At 40.1% G+C, this 25,799-nt stretch overlaps 1 protein-coding gene across 2 annotated transcripts in view; it reads right to left on the reverse strand.

The window, feature by feature from the left end:
* The window catches only part of negr1 (neuronal growth regulator 1), a 382,271-nt gene that overhangs the window by 168,691 nt on the left and 187,781 nt on the right, over positions 1-25,799 (reverse strand). For both annotated transcript variants that reach the window (XM_024377660.2, XM_024377658.2), the window contains exon 4: positions 1,903-2,034. In XM_024377660.2, the coding sequence (XP_024233428.1) occupies positions 1,903-2,034 (132 nt within the window). The remainder of the gene's footprint in view (positions 1-1,902; positions 2,035-25,799) is intronic.

The raw sequence follows: 25,799 nt of genomic DNA on the forward strand, positions 1-25,799 counted from the left end.
CTGACGTGAATAAAGCTACCTTGTTTCACTAAATTACCCTCATGTGAATAAAGCTACCCTGTCATCTACAGTTACCGCCCTCAATGGGTATCATGGAGTAAAATATAGACTTTATTACACCCACAATGGGTTTCCTGGGGTAACATGTAATCTCTTGAATCTTATGGAGTTGCACCAACGTTTTACTTATGCTATGTTCCCCTAACATGAACGCAGCAACCTTGAATCGTGTGGAGTTTCCTCCCACTAATGTTTTTCACCTCAGCAACTTGTCTTACGTTCCCATTTTCATTCCCCTACATCACATTCACACCCAGCAGCTTTCACCAGTCACACATGTACATATACTTAGGTCTACACGTATGTGTGGCTACATGGCTACTACGTAGCATTGGGTATTATATTTCAATTTGGCGATCTAGCTAACGTGTTTTGATACACAGTATTAGCCTATGATAATAGTGCACATAAAGGTGCAGGCAAAGTCATCTCTATTGAAAAAAAAATACAGAAAATTCTGGAGCCGTATTTTAACACATTAAATATAACAACGATAATTGTCAACCCAAAATGCATGACAATCACTGAATTAGGTTGCACATTCAAATATTTAGAACATGAAAAGATGAACAACTTATTTATTGAATAGCATCTCAGTAGTCTATTACACTTTATAATAAAACACTTTGAATTGCAGTATTCAGGCAACCAAATCATGGGCTGGTGCCACCAACTGAAAAAATTAGTGGGACCAGTGCCACCATGGGAAAATATTCAAATGAAATATCTCATTTACATAAGTATTCACATCCTTGAGTCAATACTTTGTACAAACACTTTTGGCATCGAATACAGTCTTTCTGGGTGAGTCTCTAAGAGCTTTCCACACCTGGATTGTGCACCATTTGCCCATTATTCTTTTCAGAATTCTTCAAGCTCTATCACATTAGTTGTTGATCATTGCTTGGTTCCAGGTCTTGCCATATATTTTCAAATCGATTTAATTCAAAACTGTAACTTAACTAGATTTAATTCAAAACTGTTATTGTCCTGCTGAAAGGTGAATTCATCTCTCAGTGTCTGGTGGACAGCAGACTGAACCAGGTTTTCTTCTAGGATGTCGCCTGTGCTTAGCTCCATTCAGTTACCTTTTAATCCTTTAAAACTCCCCAGTCCTTAACAATTACAAGCATACCCATAACATGATACTGCCATCACTATGCTTGAAAATATGGAGTAGTGTGTTGTATTGTATTTGCCCCAAACATATCACTTTGTATTCAGGACCATTCAACTCACCATCCCAGTGTACCTTTCTGAATATATTATCATTACAGTAACTTAATCAAAATCTGAGAAATCCTTAATCAACCCGATTAGCCTCAAACAAACTAGGCGTCACAATTTTCCTCACACACTTGTGACTGGTTATAGCAGTGGGATGATTCAGCACAGGGTATCAACAGAGAGGAAGACTTAAAAGCGAGAGAGAAGAGGATGGGAAGAGTAATAATTGTCAAGCACCCTTCCACCTCATACTTAGGAGTGCTGATTTCCATGGGACCATGATGACTAAAGCCAGTATCATTCATTAATGCTCTGGGTCCTCATTACTGTCTCTTCACACATTTTGAAAGACTCATTACCTGCATAATGGAATAGCCCTTAAAAACAGCCAGACCTTTCCTTAATGTGAATTAATCACCTCAGCAACGAGACAAAAAGGGAATTATCTTGTTAAATATTGAGAAACTTCAAACCAAGACTTTCATTCAAACTTCAGCCGATCTGACTAGATGGCTCATAAAGAGATCTGGGTCATTGTCAATGAACAGTACACATTGATATAGATGAGAATCTGCTTTGGCAGCCAAATTGTAGCAAGGACAGAGATGTACTTACATTTGACTATGACTTTCACCGTCTTGGTGTCAGGAGAGGCAATGTCATTCATTGCACTGCATTCATAGTCCCCTGCTTGGTCCCTCGTGATACCGGTGATGTTTAGATATTCTCCACTGTCATACTTCCTGGCTAAAAACAAGAGGAAAAAAGCATATTCCTATTCAGGAAGATACAGTATACAAGGTGCTTCAACATCAATTCCCTAAATACAGGAAATAATTAGTACAATGATATACAGTTCCTTGAGAAAGTATTCACACCCCTTAACTTTTTATACATTTTGTTGTGTTACAGCCTGAATTTAAAATGGACTAAATTGAGATATTGTGTCACTGATCTACGCACAATACCCCACAATGTTAAAGTGGAATCATGTTTTTATACATTTTTACAAATCAATAAAACAATGAATAAGCCCTTTGTTATTGAAAGCCTAAATAAGAGTAAAAATGTGCTTAACAAGTCACATATTAAGTTGCATGGACTCACTCGGTGGGCAATAATGATTTTTGAATGACTATCTGTAACCCACACATACAATTATCTATAGGGTCCCTCAGTCAAGCAGTAAATATACAACGCATATTCAACCACAAAGACCACAAAGGAGGTTTTCCAGTGGCTATCAAAGAAGGGCAGCATTAGTATTGTAAAAAAAACAGACATTGAATATCCCTTTGAGCATGGTGAAGTTATTAATTACACTTTGGATGGTGTACCAACAAACCCAGTCACAACAAATACACATGCGTCCTTACTAATTCAGTTGCCGGAGAGGAAGGAAACCACACAGGGAATGCACCATGAGGCCAAGGTTAAAACAGTTACAGAGTTTAACGGCTGTGAAAGGAGAAAACTGAGGATGGCTCAACAACATTGTAGTTACTCCACAATACTAACCGAAACGACAGAGTGAATAGAAGGAAGCCTGTACAGAATAAAAATATTCCAAAACATGCATCCTGTTTGCAATAGGGTACAAAAGTAGTACTGCAAAAAAATGTGTAAATAAATGTACTTTTTGTATGGAATACAAAGTGTTATGTTTGGGGCAAATCCAACACATCACTGACTATCAACTTTTTTATTTAGGGGGTAGATGAGCTTTCATATTGCAGATAGATTTCCAATCCAATGTGTGTGTGTGTGTGTATATATATATATATATATATATTCACACAAACAGAATCTTAAAAAAAAATATTTTCCTTTATTATTTTCCCCTACCCTACCACCCCTCCCCTAATTGTAGTAAACTAATGGACAACAACACTTAGGCTTCTACTTACAGCTTGTACATACTATATACATTTTACGGACACAGTATATTTTTACAATAGTTATATTTTGTTTGCACTTAGTCCCATCCTTCAGCTACCCTCAACCCCTACCTTCTATCTCTGAAGACCATCCCGTTTTGATTTATATTTGCTATATACTTTTAACTGTGCTGTTTCACAAAAGTTCTGAACCTACAGTAAATATATATATATATATATATATATATATATATATATATATATATATTCTACGAACACAGTACATTTTACATTCGTAATTTTCTTATTTATAGTCCCACAATTCAGCTCCACTCAACACCTCCCATCTATCTCTGAACACCATCCAGTTTTGATTACTATTTGCCATATATTTTTCTACTGTGCTGTGATGTTTCACAAAAGTTCTGAACATTTCTACTCTCAAAGTTTCTACAGATTATAAATTAAATATACTTTTTTAAGCTAAAAGTGTTATATTATTGATCAATTGACTATGACATTTCAAATCACCCAGCACTGCTATTTGCAGAGTTAGCTCCAGGTAAATGTTGCAATTCTTCAGCTATTCCTGAACGTGTGACCAAAAACAAGCTACATATGGACAGTACCAAAACAAATTATACAATTATTCTAACTCTTTGGCCTGAATGCCAAGCGTCACGTCTGGAGGAAACCTGATACCACCCCTACGGTGAAGCACGGTGTTGCCAGCATCATGCTGTGGGGATGTTGTTCAGCGGCAGGGACTGGAAGACTAGTCAGGATCAAGGGAAAGATGAACGGAGAAAAGTACAGAGAGATCCTTGATGAAAACCTGCTTCAAACCTTCAAACCTTCTGCTTCAAACCTTCAAACCTTCACCCCAGATTGGGGTGAAGGTTCGCCTTCCAACAGGACAACGACAGCGAGCGCACAACGAAGACAACGCAGAAGTGGGTTCGGGACACGTCTCTGAATGTCCTTGAGTGGTTCAGCCAGAGCCCATACTTGAACCCAAATTAACATTTCTGGAGAGACCTGAAAATGTCTGTGCAGCGAAGCTCCTCATCCAACCTGACAGAGCTTGAGAGGATCTGCAGAGAAGAATGGGAGAAACTCCCCAAATACAGAAGGGCCAAGCTTGTAGCGTCATACCCATGAAGACTTGAGGCTGTAGTGTCTAAAAAACAGTTTTTGCTTTTGTAGTTATGGGGTATTGTGTGTAGATTGATGGGGAAAACAAACCATTTCATCCATTTTAGAAGGCGGCTGTAACGTAACAAAATGTGGGAAAAGTCAACGGGTTTGAATCGGAGTCGTTTTGTGTATCTGTTCATTTTAAATAATTAATTAGCATTTTATTGCATGACATAAGTATTTGATACATCAGAAAAACAAAACTTTATAGTTGGTAGAGAAACCTTTGTTTGCAATTACAGAGATCATACGTTTCCTGTAGTTCTTGACCAGGTTTGCACACACTGCAGCAGGGATTTTGGCCCACTCCTCCATACAGACCTTCTCCAGATCCTTCAGGTTTCGGGGTTGTCGCTGGGCAATACAGACTTTCAGCTCCCTCCAAAGATTTTCTATTGGGTTCAGGTCGGGAGACTTGCTAGGCCACTCTAGGACTTTGAGATGCTTCTTACGGAGCCACTCCTTAGTTGCCCTGGCTGTGTGTTTCGGGTCGTTGTCATGATGGAAGACCCAGCCACGACCCATCTTCAATGCTCTTACTGAGGGAAGGAGGTTGTTGGCCAAGATCTCATGAAACATGGCCCCATCAATCCAACCCTCAATATGGTGCAGTCGTCCTGTCCCCTTTGCAGAAAAGCATCCCCAAAAAATGATGTTTCCACCTCCATGCTTCACGGTTGGGATGGTGTTCTTGGGGTTGTACTCATCCTTATTCTTCCTCCAAACACGGCGAGTGGAGTTTAGACCAAAAAGCTGTCTTTTTGTCTCATCAGACCACATGACCTTCTCCCGTTCCTCCTCTGGATCATCCAGATGGTCATTGGCAAACTTCAGACGGGCCTGGACATGCACTGGCTTGAGCAGGGGGACCTTGCGTGCGCTGCAGGATTTTAATCCATGACCGCATAGTGTGTTACTAATGGTTTTCTTTGAGACTGTGGTCCCAGCTCTCTTCAGGTCATTGACCAGGTCCTGCCGTGTAGTTCTGGGCTGATCCCTCACCTTCCTCATGATCATTGATGCCCCACGATGTGAGATCTTGCATGGAGCCCCAGACCGAGGGGGATTGACCGTCATCTTGAACTTCTTCCATTTTCTAATAATTGCACCAACAGTTGTTGCCTTCTCACCAAGCTGCTTGCCTATTGTCCTGTAGCCCATACCAGCCTTGTGCAGGTCTACAATTTTTTCTCTAATGTCCTTACACAGCTCTCTGGTCTTGGCCATTGTGGAGAGGTTGGAGTCTGTTTGATTGCGTGTGTGGACAGGTGTCTTTTATACAGGTAACGAGTTCAAACAGGTGCAGCTAATGCAGGTTATGAGTGGAGAACAGGAGGGCTTCTTAAAGAAAAACGAACAGGTCTGTAAGAGCCGGAATTCTTACTGGTTGGTAGGTGATCAAATACTTATGTCATGCAATAAAATGCTAATTAATTACTTAAAAATCATACAATGTGATTTTCTGGATTTTTGTTTTAGATTCCGTCTCTCATAGTTGAAGTGTACCTAAGATAAAACAATTACAGACCTCTAAATGCTTTGTAAGTAGGAAAACCTGCAAAATCGGCAGTGTATCAAATACTTGTTCTCTCCACTGTAACTATTCACCCCCTCCGAAGTCAGTACCTTGTAGAGCCACCTTTTGTAGCAATACAGCTGCAAATTTCTTGGGATATGGGATAAGCTTGGCACATCAAGCCACTGAGATTTTCACCCATTCTTCAAGGCAAAACTGCTCAAGCTCCTTCAAGTTGGATGTGTTACGCTGGTGTACAGCAATATTATTTAAGTCATACCACAGATTCTCAATTGGACTGAGGTCTGGGCTTTGACTAGGCCATTCCAAGACATTTAAATGTTTCCCCTTAAACCACTCGGATGTTGCTTTAGCAGTATGCTTAGTGTCATTGTCCTGCTGGAAGGTGAACCTCCCTCCCAGTCTCAAATCTCTAAATGACTGAAACAGGTTTCCCTCAAGAATTTCCCTGTATTTAGCGCCATCCATCATTCCTTCAATTCTAACCAGTTTCCCAGTCCCTGCAGATTAAAAAAATCCCCACAGCATGATGCTGCCACCACCATGCTTCACAGTGGAGATGGTGTTCTCAGGGTGATGAAGGTGTTGGGTTTGTGCCAGACAAAGCATTTTTCTTGATGGCCAAAAAGCTAGTTTCCCAGTCCCTGCCGATGAAAAACATCCCAACAACAACAGGTTATGTCGATATAGGACTCATTTTAATGTCGATATAGATACTTTTGTACCTTTTTCCTCCAGCATCTTCACAAGATCATTTGCTGTTGTTCTGGGATTGATTTTCACTTTTCGCACCAAAGTATTATTATAATATATTTTTTCACCTTTATTTAACCAGGTAGGCTAGTTGAGAACAAGTTCTCATTTGCAACTGCGATCTGGCCAAGATAAAGCATAGCAGTGTGAACAGACAACAGAGTTACACATGGAGTAAACAATTAACAAGTCAATAACACAGTAGAAAAAAAGAGAGTCTATATACATTGTGTGCAAAAGGCAGGAGGAGGTAGGCGAATAATTACAATTTTGCAGATTAACACTGGAGTGATAAATGATCAGATGGTCATGTACAGGTAGAGATATTGGTGTGCAAAAGAGCAGAAAAGTAAAGAAATATAAACAGTATGGGGATGAGGTAGGTAAAATTGGGTGGGCTATTTACTGATAGACTATGTACAGCTGCAGCGCTTGGTTAGCTGCTCAGATAGCAGATGTTTGAAGTTGGTGAGGGAGATAAAAGTCTCCAACTTCAGCAATTTTTGCAATTTGTTCCAGTCACAGGCAGCAGAGAACTGGAACGAAAGGCGGCCAAATGAGGTGTTGGCTTTAGGGATGATCAGTGAGATACACCTGCTGGAGCGCGTGCTACGGGTGAGTGTTGCACCAAAGTATGTTCATCTCTAGAACATTTCTAGAACACAGAACGCATCTACTTCCTGAGCGGTATGACGGCTGCACGGTCCCATACTATTGTTTGTACAGATGAACGTGGTACCTTCAGGAGTATGGAAATTGCTCCCAAGGATGAACCAGACTTGTGGAGGTATACATTTTTCTTCTGAGGTCTTGGCTGATTTCTTTAGATTTTCCCATGATATCAAGCAAAGAGGCACTGAGTTTGAAGGTAGGCCTTGAAAAACATCCACAGGTACACTTCCAATTGACTCGAATGATGTCAATTAGCCTATCAGAAGCTTCTAAAGCCATGACATAATTTTCTGGAATTTTCCAAGCTGTTTAGAGGCACTGTCAACTTAGTGTATGTAAACTTCTGATCCACTGGAATTGTGATACAGTGAAATATAAGTGAAATAATCTGTCTGTAAACAATTGTTGGAAAAATTACTTGTGTCATGCACAAAGTAGATGTCCTAACCGACTTGACAAAACTATAGTTTGTTTACAAGAAATGTGTAGAGTGGTTGAAAAACAAGTTTTAATGACTCCAACCTAAGTGTATGTAAACTTCCGACTTCAACTGTACATGAAATTAGTTGCAAAATGAATAGGAAACAGTCAAGGTGTTGACACGATTTTAAATAATGATTTTTAATTGAAATAATAATTGTGTCCTTTCATCAAAGAATCCTCCATTTGCATCAATTACAGCCTTGCAGACCTTTGGCATTCTAATTGTCAATTTGTTGAGGTGATCTGAAGAGATTTCACCCCATGCTTCCTGAAGCACCTCTCACAAGTTGGATTGTCTTGATGGGCACTTCTTACGTACCATACGGTCAAGCTGCTCCCACAGCAGCTCAATAGGGTTGACATCCAGTGACTGTGCTGGCCACTCCATTATAGACAGAATACCGGCTGACTGCTTCTTCCCTAAATAGTTATTTCATAGTTTGGAGCTGTGTTTGGGTCACTGTCCTGTTGTAGGAAGAAATGTCCTTGAATTAAGCGCCATCCACAGGGTATGGCATGGCGTTGCAAAATGGAATCATAACCTTCCCTCTTCAAGATCCCTTTAACCCTGTACAAATCTCCCACTTTACCACTACCAAAGCACCCCCGGACCATCACATTGCCTCCACATTGCTTGACAGATGGTGTCAAACACTCCTCCAGCATCTTTACATTTTTTCTGCATCTCACAAATCTTCCTCTTTGTGATCCTAACACTTCAAACTTAGATGTGTCTGTCCATAACACTATTTTCCAATCGTCCTCTGTCCAGTGTCTGTGTTCTTTTGCCCATCATAATCTTGTCTTTTTATTGGCCATTCAGAGATATGGCTTTTTCTTTGCAACTCTGCCTAGAAGGCCAGCATTCCGGAGTCGCCTCTTCACTGTTGACGTTGAGACTGGTGTTTTGCGGGTACTATTTAATGAAGCTGCCAGTTGAGGACTTGTGAGGCGTCTGTTTCTCAAACTAGACACTCTAATGTACTTGTCCTCTTGCTCAGTTGTGCACCGGGGACTCACACTCCTCTTTCTATTCTGGTTAGAGCCAGTTTGCTCTGTTCTGTGAAGGGATTAGTACACAGCGTTGTCTGAGATCTTCAGTTTCTTGGCAATTTCTCGCATGGCATAGCCTTCATTTCTCCGAACAAGAATAGACTGACGAGTTTCAGAATACATTTCTTTGTTTCTGGCCATTTTGAGCCTGTAATCGAATCCACAAATGCTGACGCTCTAGATACTCAACTAGTCTAAAGAAGGCCAGTTGTATTGCTTCTTTAATCAACACAACAGTTTTCAGCTGTGCTAACATAATTGCAAAAGGGTTTTCTAATGATTAATTAGCCTTTTAAAATGATAAACTTGGATTAGCTAACACAACGTGCCATTGAAACTCCTCAATCAATCGGATGAAACCTGGAACATATTCCAGTCTGTGCTAAACCGTCCTGTAGCTTAGCATCCGCTTCATCGGAACACTTCTGTATTGAGGCCATCACTTGTACTTCCTGTTTGAATTTTTGCTTGTAAGCAGGAATCAGGAGGATAGAGTTATGGTTATGGCCAAATGGTTGGTGAGTGAAAGCTTTGTATGCGCCTCTGTGTGTGGAGTAACGGTAATCTAGTTTTTCGCCTCTAGTTGCACAGGTGACATGCTGGTAGAAATGAGTTAAAATCACCGGCCACTAGGAGGGTATTTTCTTGTTTGCTAATGGCTCTATACAGCACGTTAATGGCTCTATACAGCTCGGTTTGTGGTGGTAAGTAGACAGCTACGAAAATGTTTCTATTTGTATTTATTTTGGATCCCCAAGGCAGCAGCTACTCTTCCTGGTGTCCAGCAACATTTTTAAAACATTACAATACATTAACAACACATTTCAAAACACATTAAGTGTGTGCCCACAGGCCACTACTCTACTACACCATATCTACAACACAAAATCCACATGTACGTGTGTATGTTATCATGTGTGAGCATGCATGTGTCTGTGTTTGTGTTATTTCACAGTCCCCACTGTTCAATAAAGTGTATTTTTATCTGTATTTTTATCTAATTTTACTGCTTGCATGAGTTACTTGATGTGGAATATAGTTCCATGTAGTCACTATGGTTACCAAATAGTATGGTCTACAGCTTATCATTACTTATTCTAACTTAGGCGAGCAGGACCTCAACACTACCTTTGTTAACTTCTTAAGATATAGGGGGCAGCATTTTCAATTTTGGATAAATATCGTGGCCAATTTCAACTTCCTGCTACTCGTGCCAAGAATATAAGATATGCATATTATTAGTAGATTTGGATAGACAACACTCTGAAGTTTCTAAAACTGTTTGAATCATGTCTGTGAGTATAACAGAACTTATGTAGCAGGCAAAACCCCAAAACCCCTGAGGTCTCTGTCTGTTCAGTGTGTTCTCATTGGGAAACGATATTTCTTAGTCACTTGTTTTCAGTTCCTACTGCTTCTACTGGGTGTCACCCGTCTTTGGAATTTGGTTGCGGTTATTCTTTTGTGCAATGAAGAAGTACGGCCATCTTGGAAAAAGGTAACGCTGTTGAGAGTGCGCAAGACTTGAAAAGTAGCGTTAGTTTCCTCGCATCCTCTATTGAAAACAGATAGACCGTCTTCAATTTGATCGATTATTAACGTTAAAAAATACCTAAAGTTGTATTACAAAAGTAGTTTGAAATGTTTTGGCAAAGTTTATAGGCAACCTTTGAGATATTTTGTAGTGACGTTGTGAAATTTGGAAGCTGTTATTATCTGGATCAAACACGCCAAATAAATGGACATTTTGGATATATATGGACGGAATTAATCAAACAAAAGGACCAATTGTGATGTTTATGGGACATATTGGAGTGCCAACAAAAGAAAAGCCTTTTTAAAATCTGACATGTTGGCTGGATTCACAATGAGTGAAGCTTTAATTTAGTATCTTACATGTGTGATTTAATGAAAATTAGATTTTTATATAATATTATTTGAATTTGACGCACTGCATTTTCCCTGGCTTTTGGCCAAGTGGGACGCAAGCGTCCCCTATACCATAAGAAGTGTTAACAACAGCACTAGCTGTTGAGAGAGACACACACTACCCCCCTGAGTTTTACCGACGCTGCTGTTCTGTCCTACCGATGAGTTAGATTTATATTTACCATGTCCTTGTTCAGCCAAGACTCGGAGAAACATAGGATATTAGTTTGTTAACAGATTGGCGTCACCTCGTTAGGCAGTATGTTTTACACCTGTGCTGGCTTGTCCATCTCGTAAGTGGGAAGGTGTTTCACCTGTGCTGGCCCAGTGGATATTTACGAGGGTCTGGCCCAGTGCTCCAGTTGTCTTGAAAGATGACAGGGGTAACACCTTTAGTTGGCTCTCCCTATTTGATTTCTAAACAAACAATCCTTTATCTAATCTTCCCTGTAAGTTTTGCTCCACTTTTTGGTTTGCTTCCTATATTTAAGTTTGGTGTGGGCTTTTCTTTTGTTTGCTTCCTCTAGGGCAAATTTAGTTGGAGCTCATGGTGGGTGTCTTTTAGGTCCCAGTTGTTGTTGCTAGTCAATTTTCAGCGGACACCCTCATGAGTGTCTTTCAAAACCCCTTCTAAAACCCCACCTGACAATTTTTGGTTTTCATGTTGGGGAACATAACAAATTCTTCAGATCACGTTGATAGGAGCATGTCCAGTTTATTCACCAGTGATTGCACATTCTCCAATGAAATTGAGGGCAGTGGTGGTTTATCCACTTGCCGACATAGTCTCGTCAGGTATCCCGCACGCCAGCCTCTATAATGGCGCCTCTTCCTCCTTCGAGTGTCGGGGATTTGGGCCTGGTCCGGGATGTGCAGTATGTCATTCGCTCATTGAAGTAGAAAATCTCATCCAAATCGAGGTTAGTGATCTGATGTTCAGAATGTCTTTTCGGTCATCGGAAATGATGGCGGAAACATTATGAACAAAAATACAATTGGTCAGGAGCCTGTAAAACAGCTGCTATTCCCTCCAGTGCCATTTATATTATCCTGATGGTTTTGTTTTGTACAACACTCCTCGTGCCACTTGTCACCAAAAACAACTTCAATGATTATTCTCCGACTCTGCATTTACGGCAGTTTTTACTTTCACCATTAAAGGGCCAATTTCTAGTGTCCTGTAATCCCGAAGTTGTTGACTGTTTTTGTGCTTGCCAGTTAGCTAGCAGTTTCTTACTGGCGATAAAAACGGATGATTGCCATCATTTTTCAAGTCATTACTGAATGATTTAATGTAACAAGTCAAACATCAAACATTGTAACCTAGTAAACAATTCATTTAGACCCAGTGATTATTTGAAACAGCCGTTTATTTGCTGGAATGTGTGCCGTTGCCTGGCTATTAAAAGGGACAGGTGGCTATTTGAGATTCAGAGTTTAATTGAAGTTTTACGGTGTGTTAATGTCAATATACTTCAATGCGAGTTTGAAAGAAGGGCACTTCTCAACAGTAGATTCACCCTACAAATTGTCTATGCTTCTGAATTCTGTGTGTCTCCTCTTACCCAGACTGCACATTGAAACCCTGGTTATCTTATTGATTAGAAAGGGGAAGGGGAAATTACTAAGGTCAGCAGGCCTGTAATAAGAAATGTATCCTTGGAGTATCCATTACTGTATTAAGTGTTTCAACCCTGACCACCTCTACTCAACCACCTCAAGAAGTAGCATTGTGACAAATTGTATACAATCTGACGAAAAAGTGAAGGAAAATTTGAGCCACTGGCTTTAAAAAAAAAGATATCACACACAGGTCCATTAGCACTCAACAATTGCCTGGTTGAACAAAACCATGCAAAGGTCCTGAGTCACTGAGAACTTCATTGAGAGAAGACACTGACGGTGTGTGTTGAGAGGTATTCGGAAACTTCAGAGGAGCCCCTCACACCTGAGGGAGATGTCACTCCAAACAAATTAAAGAAATCATAGAGAGGTTAATTTTTGTATTCAGTGCAGTCACAGTAAGCAATTTCCCACATTGTGTAGGGAGCACGGAGTACATTTCCTCTAGGGCTGCAACACACAGATAGCACGAGCACCACAGAGAAATCCATTATAGCACAGGCTGCATTTTTACATCCATTTATCCTTTAAACTCTTGAAAATAGAGTACTACCCACGTAGTGGCTTTCTCAGCGGCTCCCCTCTAGGCCTGCTCAAGGTACGGGCCAGAACCCTTTTCCTTTCACACCGTGTCTCTTCAAAAACAGTTTCTCTGCCTTGACACATCAACCTCCAGAGTTTATTGTCAATCTGGAACATTAACATCTTAGCCGGGACTCGATTAATACAGCGGATCTAAAACCCACTGAGTCATACCTGACTGAGGACCCCACCTTTGTCACCTGTAGTATTATTTCGGTAACATTTTGTATTCAAATGTTTAGCCACATGTGGCTAGGAAAAATGTGTCCATACATAATGTAGATAGGATTAAAAGCATTTCACATACGGTGTCCATATTAGTACACTCTGTCTCAGTAAGAATTGCATCGTTGTCAGGAGTTAAGTCATTCTCACTAGGAGTTGAGTCACTGTCAGTAGGAGTTGAGTCAGTCTCAGGTGCTGAGTCAGTAGAACTTGAGTCAGTGTCAGTATGAATTAAGTCGATCTCAGTAAGAGTTGAGTCATTGACAGTAGGAGTTGACTCTCTCAGTAAGAATTGAGTCATTAAGCAAGTTTCTATTGACCCAAGTTTATTCGACAAAAGCAATGTCGCCAAAAAAATTAATGCAATGTGTAATGGAAACAGCAGACAGACATTTTCTAAAGATCAACAAAAAATGTATCTGTTCGACGGGTGGATTTTTATTTTGTCTAACTTTCTTTATTGCAACAAATGACGATGGAAACTGTGTTTTTTTAATACATTATGATTGCCGAATCATTTGGGTGATTATCATTATGATTGCCGAATCGCTGGGCACGTGATGTCATCACGTAACTATAAGTTGCACTCTACATTTAATTACTGCTTGCAAAATAAAACATTTTCAACTTCACAGGACAAGGATTGTCCTGACTTTCAAGAATGCTTAAATTGCTTCGCTTTGCTTTTTCTGGTTGGCTTGCAAGTTTCATCATTCAATTATTTCAGATCTACAGGAATGTAAGATTCACAATGGCACGGACTAGCGTAGACAGCCGATCCGCGGTGACACGCTGGCACATGATAATTATTAGAATATTAATCAATTATTGCATTCTATCCATGCTGGCTTTCACATGCTATCTGAGACATGAAACAGATAGGTGGGAGGGGGTATACAGGTTGTCACCAATTTATTAATGCACAATTTGCCTTAGTGGGTAATGGAAACACTTCAACCACTAGATTTTTATTCGACGCTGTAGATTTTTGCTAAAAAGTTGTTATTTCAGGTGTGACGTCATTACATCAAGTTATTTTTATTGACAGAAGATAGTTAAATGGAAATGCACTCTAGTAGGCAATTGTCACATCTATTTTCTTTCTAAATGTTGACAACTTTCACTGGACACTGTGACATCGGCTGATGTAAAAACGGCTTAATAAATACATGTACTTGATTGGCATGTCAATGGAAACATAGCTAGTGTCAGTAGGAGTCGGAGTCAGCCGGAGTCGATCTCAGTAGGAGTCTGAGTCGATCTCAGTAGGAGTCTGGGTCGATCTCAGTAGGAGTCTGGGTCGATCTCAGTAGGAGTCTGAGTCGATCTCAGTAGGAGTCTGGGTCGATCTCAGTAGGAGTCTGGGTCGATCTCAGTAGGAGTCTGGGTCGATCTCAGTAGGAGTCTGAGTCGATCTCAGTAGGAGTCTGGGTCGATCTCAGTAGGAGTCTGGGTCGATCTCAGTAGGAGTCTGGGTCGATCTCAGTAGGAGTCTGGGTCGATCTCAGTAGGAGTCTGAGTCGATCTCAGTAGGAGTCTGGGTCGATCTCAGTAGGAGTCTGGGTCGATCTCAGTAGGAGTCTGGGTCGATCTCAGTAGGAGTCTGGGTCGATCTCAGTAGGAGTCTGGGTCGATCTCAGTAGGAGTCTGAGTCGATCTCAGTAGGAGTCTGAGTCGATCTCAGTAGGAGTCTGAGTCGATCTCAGTCGGAGTCTGAGTCGATCTCAGTAGGAGTCGGAGTCGATCTCAGTAGGAGTCGGAGTAGGCGTCGATCACAGTAGGAGTTGAGTCAGCAGGTATTGGATCAGCCTCAGTAGGAATTTATTCAGACTCTCCTAGATCCCTTTAATTCTTTCCTCCAATCCTACATCCCTTAATTCATAATAGTCTTGCTTCCTTTCCTGCTTTCCTACATCCCTTGACTCCTATCCTAACTTTGTTTCCTTCCCTCCTTCTGTTCTCTTTTTAAAAATCCTTTTCCTTATCCTTTCATTTCCTAGCTTTTACGTTTCTCTTTTCCCTTCCTAGCTCTTTTCCTCTTATCCCTTCTAAGCCTCCTTTCCTAGTTCCCTTTCCCCCTTTCCTATAGTTATTTCCTCCTTTCCTAGCTTGTGAACCCTTTGGAATTACCTCGACTTCTCCATAAATTGGTCATAACATTTGATCTGATCTTCATCTAAGTCACAACAATAGACAAATACAGTCTGCTTAAACAAAAAACAAACAATTATACATGTATGTCTTTATTGAACACATCGTGTAAACATTCACCGTGCAGGATGGGGAAAGTATGTGAACCCTTGGACTTAATAACTGGTTAATCCTCCTTTAGCAGCAATAAACTCAACCAAACATTTTCTGTCGTTGCAGATCAGAACTGCACAACGGTCAGGGAATTTTGGACAATTCCTCTTTACAAAACTGTTTCAGTTCAGCAATATTCTTGGGATGTTTGGTATGAACATCTCTCGTGAGGTCATGCCACAGCATCTCAAATCGGGTTGTCAAGAATGGGCCACTCCAGAAGGTGTATTTTCTTCTGTTGAAGCCATTTTTGTAGAGGATGTCAAATCAAATCAAATCAAATGGTATTTGTCACATACACATGGTTAGCAGATGTTAATGCGAGTGTAGCGAAATGCTTGTGCTTCTAGTTCTGACAATTCAGTAATAACCAACGAGTAATCTAGTTAACAATTCCAAAACTACTACCTTATACACACAAGTGTAAAGGGATAAAGAATATACGAATATGTACATAAAGATATATGAGTGATGGTACAGAGCGGCATAGGCAAGATGCAGTAGATGGTATCGAGTACAGTATATACATATGAGATGAGTATGTAAACAAAGTGGCATAGTTTAAAGTGGCTAGTGATACATGTATTACATAAAGATGCAGTAGATGATACAGAGTACAGTATATACGTATACATATGAGAAATAATGTAGGGTATGTAAACATTATATTAAGTAGCATTGTTTAAAGTGGCTAGTGATATATTTTACATCAATTCCCATTATTAAAGTGGCTGGAGTTGAGTCAGTGTGTTGGCAGCAGCCACTCAATGTTAGTGGTGGCTGTTTAACAGTCTGATGGCCTTGAGATAGAAGCTGTTTTTCAGTCTCTCGGTCCCAGCTTTGATGCACCTGTACTGACCTCGCCTTCTGGATGATAGCGGGGTGAACAGGCAGTGGCTCGGGTGGTTGTTGTCCTTGATGATCTTTATGGCCTTCCTGTGACATCGGGTGGTGTAGGTGTCCTGGAGGGCAGGTAGTTTGCCCCCGGTGATGCGTTGTGCAGACCTCACTACCCTCTGGAGAGCCATACGGTTGTGGGCGGAGCAGTTGCCGTACCAGGCGGTGATACTATTCCCTCCGCAAGGGTCGTTGTCTGGTACATCACCCAACTTCTGTTGAGCTTCAATTGGCGGACAGATAGCCTTACATTCTCCTGCAAAATGTCTTTATAAACTTGGGAATTCATTTTTCCATCGATAATAGCAAGCTGTCCAGGCCCTGAGGCAGCAAAGCAGCTCCAATCTATGATGCTCTCTTCACCATACTTTACAGTTGGGAAGAGGTTTTGATGTTGGTGTGTTGTGGCTTTTTTAGTTCACACATAGTGTTGTGTGTTCCTTCCAAACAACTCAACCTTAGGTTCATCTGTCCACAGAATATTTTACCAGCAGCGCTGTGGAACATCCAAATGCTCTTTGCGAACTTCAGACGTACAGCAATGTTTTTTTTTGGACAGCAGTGGCTTCTTCCGTGGTGTCCTCCCATGAACACCATTCTTGTTTAGTGTTTTACGTATAGTGGACTAGTCAACAGAGATGTTAGCATGTTCCAGAGATTTCTGTAAGTCATTAGCTGACATTAGGATTCTTCTTAACCTCATTGGGAATTCTGCTCTGTGGCCACTCCTAAGGAGAGTAGAAACAGTGCTGTACTTTCTACATTTGTAGACAATTTGTCTTACCGCGGACTGATGAAGATCAAGGCTTTTAGAGATACTTGTGTAACCCTTTCCAGCTTTATGCAAGTCAACAGTTCTTAATATTAGGTCTTCTGAGATATCTTCTATTCGAGGCATAGTTCACATCAGACAATGCTTCTTGTGAATAGCAAACTAAAATGTTGTGAGTTTTATTTATAGGGCAGGGCAGCTCTAACCCATGATTGTACTCCAGGTTAGCTGACTCCTGACTCCAATTAGCTTTTGGAGAAGTCATTAGCCTAGGGGTTCATATATTTTTTCCAACCTACACTGTGAATGTTTAAATTATGTATTCAATATAGACAAGAAAAATACAATCATTTGTGTGTAATTAGTTTAAGCTGACTGTTTGTCTGTTGTGACTTAGATGAAGATCAGATCTAATTTTCTGACCAATTTATGCAGAAATCCAGATAATTCCAAAGGGTTCACATACTTTTTCTTGCCACTGTATGTGGTAGGTATTCACCAGCACCAGTAGATGTTAATAGTCGTGGGCTTTAAAGCTGCAATCAGCAGTTGAAACAATAACCAAGTGTTTCACTGCCTCTGTTTCAGTAAAATAACTGAAGTACGGGGCTGGAGAAACGTAACCACTTTCAAATTCATAGACAGGGCTATGAATGAAAGGGCTGACCATCCATGATATCAACGTTATAGTTTTAACCATGTTTTGAAGCTATATAGTCTTTACATGTTCTCTTTTTTACAAGTATTGGAGTATTACAAGCTTATATGTTGGGTTCTGGTGAAGTATGACAGTGAACTAAGCTCTGGAGGCATTTATAAGTTATATTCTTCAAGAATCAATGGGTAAGTATGGTAGCGATCATGTCTGTATGAGCCACTACTCACCACATTTTATACACGGCAGTGCTAGCAAGCTGTAGATTATGCTTTCAGTACTATATTAATTATCTGATACTTGGGTGGAGAACATGTCAGTTCATGCTGCAAGAACTCTGATTGGCAGGAGCTCGTCCTCTGGGAGTTGTCATAATTACTGTGTAAATCTATGGAAGGGGGTGAGAATCATAAGCCTCCTAAGGTTTTGTATTGAAGTCAATGTACTCTGAGGAGGACGGAAACTAACTGTCCTCCGGCTACACCACGGTGCTACTCTACAGAGAGCTGTTGAGGCTACTGTAGACATTCTTTGCAAAATAGTGTGTTTTAAACAACTATTTGGTGACGTGATTATATTTTGTATAGTTTTATCTAAAATTGATAACTTTTAATGTTTTACATTTTAAATTCACTGAGGAGGATGGTCCTCCCCTTCCTCCTCTGAGGAGCCTCCACTGGTGTATAAAACCACTGGAATTGGAATTTTGCTTTATCTCCTTTAATCAGCTGCTCTTCCACAAACATTGTTTTGTTATTCTTGTTACTGTACAGGAAGCAAATGTACTTTACAGGAAGCATATTAAAGCCACATTATATATTTAAAATACCATACCATAGCCACACTTCAGTAAATGTAGTTAATGATTAGTCTGCATTTTTTTGGTTGGCAAGAGAAAGGGTGGAAAACAATAAACAAACAAGAAAACATTTGGAGAAGGAACAGGAACTTGACAGTCAGTCAGGGCAATTTATCATTCTGTCAAACTCCACTGACTGCTGCAGCACAGCTATCTACAGTACACACAATCTCACCAAAATGGCTGAGTCAAGTGCTGGAGAAAGTAAAGAAAAAGATGCCATGTTTATGATTTCACTTACTTGGTTTCTTGTCAATCATACACTCATACTGCATCTTACCAAACACAAACAACTCTGGGTTTTAAATCAATGTTATATTGTTGTTGGAATCCTCCATTTAATGGTTTACCCCTCCCAATTGCTCAGAATTAACATTTGAATAAATGTATAACGTAAATCCTTTTGCTGTCAGTTTGATACCTGTGTAGTTTAATTCTGTAGGTGGTGGATGTATGACGCTTTGTTGACAAACACTGGACGGAGATCGATTACCCTTTTGCATGAAGAAGAGCCGGATGAGAAGAGAGGAAGAGGCAAAGCAAGAAGATCGACTCCGCCACAAATATGTCCACATGTAAATACGTGTTAAGCAGAACAAGTGAGTATGGGGAGCAATGAGAGAGTGTTGAATTTGGTCAAGATAAAAGTTAATTGCTATTTTGATAGGTGAGGCTGATTTGATGTAATATTTGTTTCATAATGTTTAGATTAGATGCACATGAGATTCCGGCAACTTTGTGAAAACCGATTTTATATTGGAGATGTGCCTGGTATTCACACACGTACATGTCCTCCCATTGGCTAGAATGCTCCCACCTGATCTCACCTACTAAAGCCTGTCTGTCACCTTTGCGGATATGTATTTCCATTGTTAGAGTGGTCAGTCGACCATCTTCTCAATATAATAGATCATCTTTGACTGACCACATTTACAGCCATGCATCAATTCAACTAACTTATTGTTCTCAAGTAATAAACATCTGACCAATCAGAATACAGCACAGTAGTAGCTAGGTACCATTACAATTTCAAACAACTGATTCACCATATTTTAGAACTACACAACAGTGACATAGAAAACAATAATATTATACTGTTCAATGAGTGGGCTAGACTATATCAAATATGGTATACTAAATGTACTTGTTATTTCAAGGTACACTATTTATACAAAAGGAGAAAAGACAATTGAGCCGCAAAATTGTAGGCCATACAAGCTCACAAAACGGGACCGCCAAGTGCTGAAGCGTGTGGTGCGTACAAATGGTCTGTTCTTGGTTGCAACACTCACTCCTGAGTTCTTAACTGCCTCTGGAAGCAACAACAGCACAATAACTGTTCGTCGGGAGCTTCATTAAATGGGTTTCCATAGCTGAGAAGCCGCACAGAGGCCTAAGATCACCATTAGCAATGCCAAGTGTTGGCTGGAGTGGTGTAAAGCTAGCCACCATTTTACTCTGGAGCAGTGGAAAACCGTTCCCTGGAGTGACTGATCAAATCAAATTGCATTTGTCACATTCGCCAAATACAACAGGTGTAGAAATGTTTACATGCAAACCCTTAACCAACAATGCAGTTTAAGATAAATAAGAGTTAAGAAACATATTTACTAAATAAACTAAAGTAAAAAATAAAAGAGCAACAATAAAATAACAAAAACAAGGCTATATACAAGGGGTACCTGTACCGAGTTAATGTGCAGGGGTACAGGTTAGTCGAGGTAATTGTGGTAATATGTACAGTACCAGTCAAAAGTTTGGAAACACCAACTCATTCAAGGGTTTTTCTTTGTTGACTTTTTTCTACATTGTAGAACTAGAGCGAAGACACCAAAACTATGAAATAACACACATGGAATCATGCAGTAACCAAGAAATGATCTCCGCATGTGTGGTTCCCACTGTGAAGCATGGAGGAGGAGGTGTGATGGTGATTTTCTGGTGACACTGTCTGTGATTTATTTAAAATTCAAGGCACACTTAACCAGTATGTCTACAACAGCAATCTGCAGCGATACGCCATCCCATCTGGTTTGCACTTAGTGGGACTATATCCAGGCTGTGTAAGGGCTATTTGAAAAATAAGGAGAGTGATGGAGTTCTGCATCAGATAACCTGGCCTCCACAATCACCCGACCTCAACCCAATTGAGATGGTCTGGGATGAGTTGGACCACATAGTGAAGGAAAAGCAGCCAACAAGTGTTCAGCATATGTGGGAACTCCTTCAAGACTGTTGGAAAAGTATTCCAGGTGAAGCTGGTTGAGAGAATCCCAAGAGAATGCAAAGCTGTCATCAAGGCAACGGGTGGCTACTTATATTTCTATGTGTTTAACACATGATTCAATATGTGTTATTTCATAGTTGATGTCTTCACTTTTAAAATACAATGTATAAAATAGTACAAATAAAGAAACCCTTGAATGAGTAGGTGCGTCCAAACTTTTGACTGGTACTGTTTATGTAGGTAGGGGTAAAATGACTATACATAGATACAGTGCCTTGCAAAAGTATTCACCCCTCTTGGCGTTTTTCCTATTTTCTTGCATTACTACCTGTAATTTCAATTGATTTTTATTTAGATTTCATGTAATGGACATACACAAAATAGTACAAATTGATGAAGTGAAATGAAAAAAATAACTTGTTTAAAAAATATAAAAAATTGTAAAATGTAAAAGTGGTGGGTGCATATGTATTCATCCCCTTGCTCTGAAGCCCCTAAATAAGATCTGGTGAAACCAATTACCTTCAGAAGTCACATAATTAATTAAATAGATTGCACACAGGTGGACTATAAGTGTCACATGGTCTGTCACATGATCTCAGTATATGCAGTTGAAGTCGGAAGTTTACATACACCTAGGTTGGAGTCATTAAAACTAATTTTTCAACCACTCCACAAAATTCTCATTCACAAACTATAGTTTTGGCAAGTCGGTTAGGACATTTTCTCGGTGCAAGAATTTTTCCAACAATTGTTAACAGACAGATTATTTAACTTATAATTCACTGTATCACAATTCCAGTGGGTCAGAAGTTTACATACCCTAAATTGACTGTGCCTTTAAACAGCTTGGAAAATTCCAGAAAATGATTTCATTGCTTTAGAAGCTTCTGAAAGGCTAAAATACATAATTTGAGTCAATTGGAGGTGTAACTGTGGATATATTTCAAGGCCTACCTTCAAACTCAGTGCCTCTTTGCTTGACATCAAGGGAAAGTCCAAAGAAATCAGCCAAAACACTTCTGACCCACTGGGAATGTGATGAAAGAAATAAAAGCTGAAAGAAATAATTCTCTACTATTATTCTGACATTTCACTTAAAAAAATTAAAATAAAGTGGCTATCCTACCTGACCTAAGAAAGGGGCATTTTTACTAGGATAAAATGTCAGGAATTGTGAAAAACTGAGTTTAAATGTATTTGGCTAAGGTGTATGTACATTTCCAACTTCAACTATATACACCTGTTCTCAAAGGCCCCAGAGTCTGCAACACCACTACGCAAGGGGCACCATGAAGACCAAGGAGCTCTCCAAACAGGTCAGGGACAAAGTTGTTGAGAAGTGCAGATCAGGGTTGGGATATATAAAAAATATCACAAACTTTGAACATCCCACAGAGCACCATTAATTCCGTTATTAAAAAATTGAAAGAATATAGCACCACAACAAAGCTGCCAAGAGAGGGCCACCCACCAAAACTCACGGACCAGGCAAGGAGGGCATTAATCAGAGAGGCAACAAAGAAACCAAAGATAACCCTGAAGGAGCTGCAAAGCTCCACAGCGGTATTGGAGTATCTGTCCATAGGACCAGTTTAAGCCGTACACTCCACAGTGCTGGACTTTATGGAAGAGTGGCCAGAAAAAAAAGCCATTACTTAAAGAAAAAATAAGTAAACACGTTTGGTGTTCGCCAAAATATGGAAGAAGGTACTGGTCAGGTGAAACTAAAATTTAGCTTTTTGGCCATCAAGGAAAACACTATGTCTGGCACAAAACCCAACACATTTCATCACCCGAGAACACCATCCCCACAGTGAAGCGTGGTGGCAGCATCATGCTGTGGGGATGTTTTTCATCGGCAGGGACTGGGAAACTGGTCAGAATTGAAGGAATGATGGATAGTGCTAAATACAGGGAAATGTTTGAGAGAAAGCTGTTTCAGTCTTCCAAAGATTTGAGACTGGGTCAGAGGTTCACCTTCCAGCAGGACAATGACCCTAAGCATACTTCTGAAGTAACACTCGAGTGGTTTAAGAGGAAACATTTAAATGTCTTGGAATGGGCTAGTCAAAGCCCAGACCTCAATCCAATTGAGAATCTGTGGTATGACTTAAAGTTTGCTGTGCACCAGCGGAACCCATCCAACTTGAAGAAGCTGGAGCAGTTTTTCATTGAAGAGTGGGCAAAAATCCCAGTGGCTAGATGTGCCAAGTTATAAAGACATATTCCAAGAAACTTGCAGCTGTAATTGCTGCAAAAGGTGGCTCTATAAAGTAATATGTTGTATCTTCAAAGTGGTAGGCATGTTGTGTAAATCAAATGACACAACCCCACAAAAAAAAATATTTTCATTCCAGGTTGTAAGGCAACAAAATAGGAAAAATGCAGAGGGGGTGAATACTTTCACAAGGCACTGTAATTAACAGAGAGTAGCAGCAGTGTAAAAAAGGGGGGGTTCAATTAAAATAGACCGGGTAGCCATCAGATCACGCTTCACCATTTGGGGGTCCGAAGGATGCATCTGGGTTTGGCGGATGCCAGGAGAACGCTACCTGCCCCAATGCATAGTGCCAACTTTACAGTTTGGTGAAGGAGGAATAATGGTCTGGGGCTGTTTTTCATGGTTCATGCTAGGTCCCTTAGTTCCAGTGAAGGGAAATCTTAACTCTTCAGCATACAATGACATTATACACAATTCTGTGCGTCCAACTCTGTGGCAACAGTTTGGGGAAGGCCCTTACCTGTTTCAGCATGACAATGCCCCCGTGCACAAAGCGAGGTCCGTACAGAAATGGTTTGTGGAGATCAGTGTGGAAGAACTTGACTGGCCTGCACAGAGCCCTGACCTCAACCCCTTCAAAAACTTTTGGAATGAATTGGAACGCTGACTGCGAGTCAGGCCTAATCGCCAAACATCAGTGCCCGACCTCACTAATACCCGTGGCTGAATGAAAGCAAGTCCCCGCATTAACGTTCCAACATCTAGTGGAAAACTTTCCCAGAAGAGTGGAGGCTGTTATAGCAGCAAAGGGGGGACCAACTCCATATTAATGCCCATGATTTTAGAATTAGATTTTCAATGAGCATGTGTCTACATACTTTTGGTAATGTAGTGTATTTCTGTGCACATCCAACTCACTGAAAATGATGCAGATGTAGACATTTGATTATACCATTACAACCCAGTCCATTGGAACAATTGCCATTACATAATAGCTGGTCCATATCTTCTATGGCAAATGGCCCCTTTTGAAGTCCTAGACTTCCCCTGTGATTACATTTAGTTCCTGGTTCTTTCATTTGACCAGAAAATAATTCCCCCCCAAGCAACATCAAAGTATGGATACTTCAAAGTAGAATACGGGACTGCCACTTTGACTCCTCAGATGGGTCTTTTGATCAGCTTCTGAAAACCCCAATACAATAAGAGAAAATGCACCAGATAAGAGGATTTGACTGCCATATGATTAATGTAGTCATCCTTACAGTTATCAGATAAGCACAGCATGGACTAATCCATTAATATGAAAATGAGGAGGGATTCAAAGTCAGTGTAATGGCAGGGGAACTGTTGCAGCACCACAGCTCTGTCAATTCATTTTTGAATGGGGCCTAAAAGTTTCAGAAGCTTAATGGTGTATGAAGGCATACACATACAAGTCAGAAGGATCAGCAGTAGTCCAAGTGATTACTTTTGGAGCTCTTGTAATCAACATCCAAGACAAGAAATTGCATTAATGTGCTGAGACTCTGAATATTCATGCAGTGGTTATTAACCATTCATAATCTTCATCAAAACCAACCCTGTTTTTTATTATCCAAGCAATATTTGTGACATCATAAAAAGAAGAATACAACCATAAAGAGTGATCATACTTACTGTCAAATAAGGAAAATCAATCGAACCCAAATCATGTTCTTGTTTAGGTATTACCATTAAATTAAAGGTGAGGCACCACAGGCTAAAATGACAGTTTTGAAATTCAGGAGTATTTTGGTCATTTTAATATTAGTACTTCCAAAGGGTACAATAAAAAATGTCAGCTTGATGTATCTAGCACCAGTCAAAAGTTTGGACATACCAACTCATTCCAGGATTTTTATTTATTTTTACTATTTTCTACATTGTAGAATATTAGTGAAGACATAAAAACTATGAAAAAAAATATATGGAATCATGTCGTAAGCAAAAAAGTGTTAAACAAAATCAAACTATATTTTATAATTTGAGATTCTTCAAAGTAGCCACCCTTTGCCTTGATGACAGCTTTGCACACTATTGGTATTCTCTCAACCAGTGTCATGAGGTAGTCAACTGGAATGCATTTCAATTAACAAGTGTGCTTTGTTAAAAATTAATTTATGTAATTTCTTTCCTTAATGCGTTTGAGCCAATCAGTTGTGTTGTGACAAGGTAGGAGATTATACAGAAGATAGCCCTATTTGGCAAGAACAGCTCAATGAGAAACGACGGTCCATCATTACTTTAAGATGTGAAAAAAGGTCAGTCAACCCGGAAAAATTCAAGAACTTTGAAAGTTTCTTCAAGTGCAGTCGCAAAAGCCACCAAGCGCTATGATGAAACTGCCGCTCATGAGGTCCGCCACAGGGAAGGAAGACCCAGAGTTACCTCTGCTGCAGAGGATACATTCATTACACCATCCCATCTGGTTTGCGCTTAGTGGTACTTTCATTTGAATTCAACAGGACAATGACCCAACACACCTCCAGGCTGTGTAAGGACTATTTGACCAAGAAGGAGAGTGATGTAGTGCTGCATCAGAAGACCTGGCCTCCACAATCATCCTGACCTCAACCCAATTGAGATGGTTTGGGATAAGTTAGACCGCAGAGTGAAAGAATA

This window comes from Oncorhynchus tshawytscha, linkage group LG18 (genome assembly GCF_018296145.1).
Source record: "Oncorhynchus tshawytscha isolate Ot180627B linkage group LG18, Otsh_v2.0, whole genome shotgun sequence".
NCBI classification, from domain to species: domain Eukaryota; kingdom Metazoa; phylum Chordata; class Actinopteri; order Salmoniformes; family Salmonidae; genus Oncorhynchus; species Oncorhynchus tshawytscha.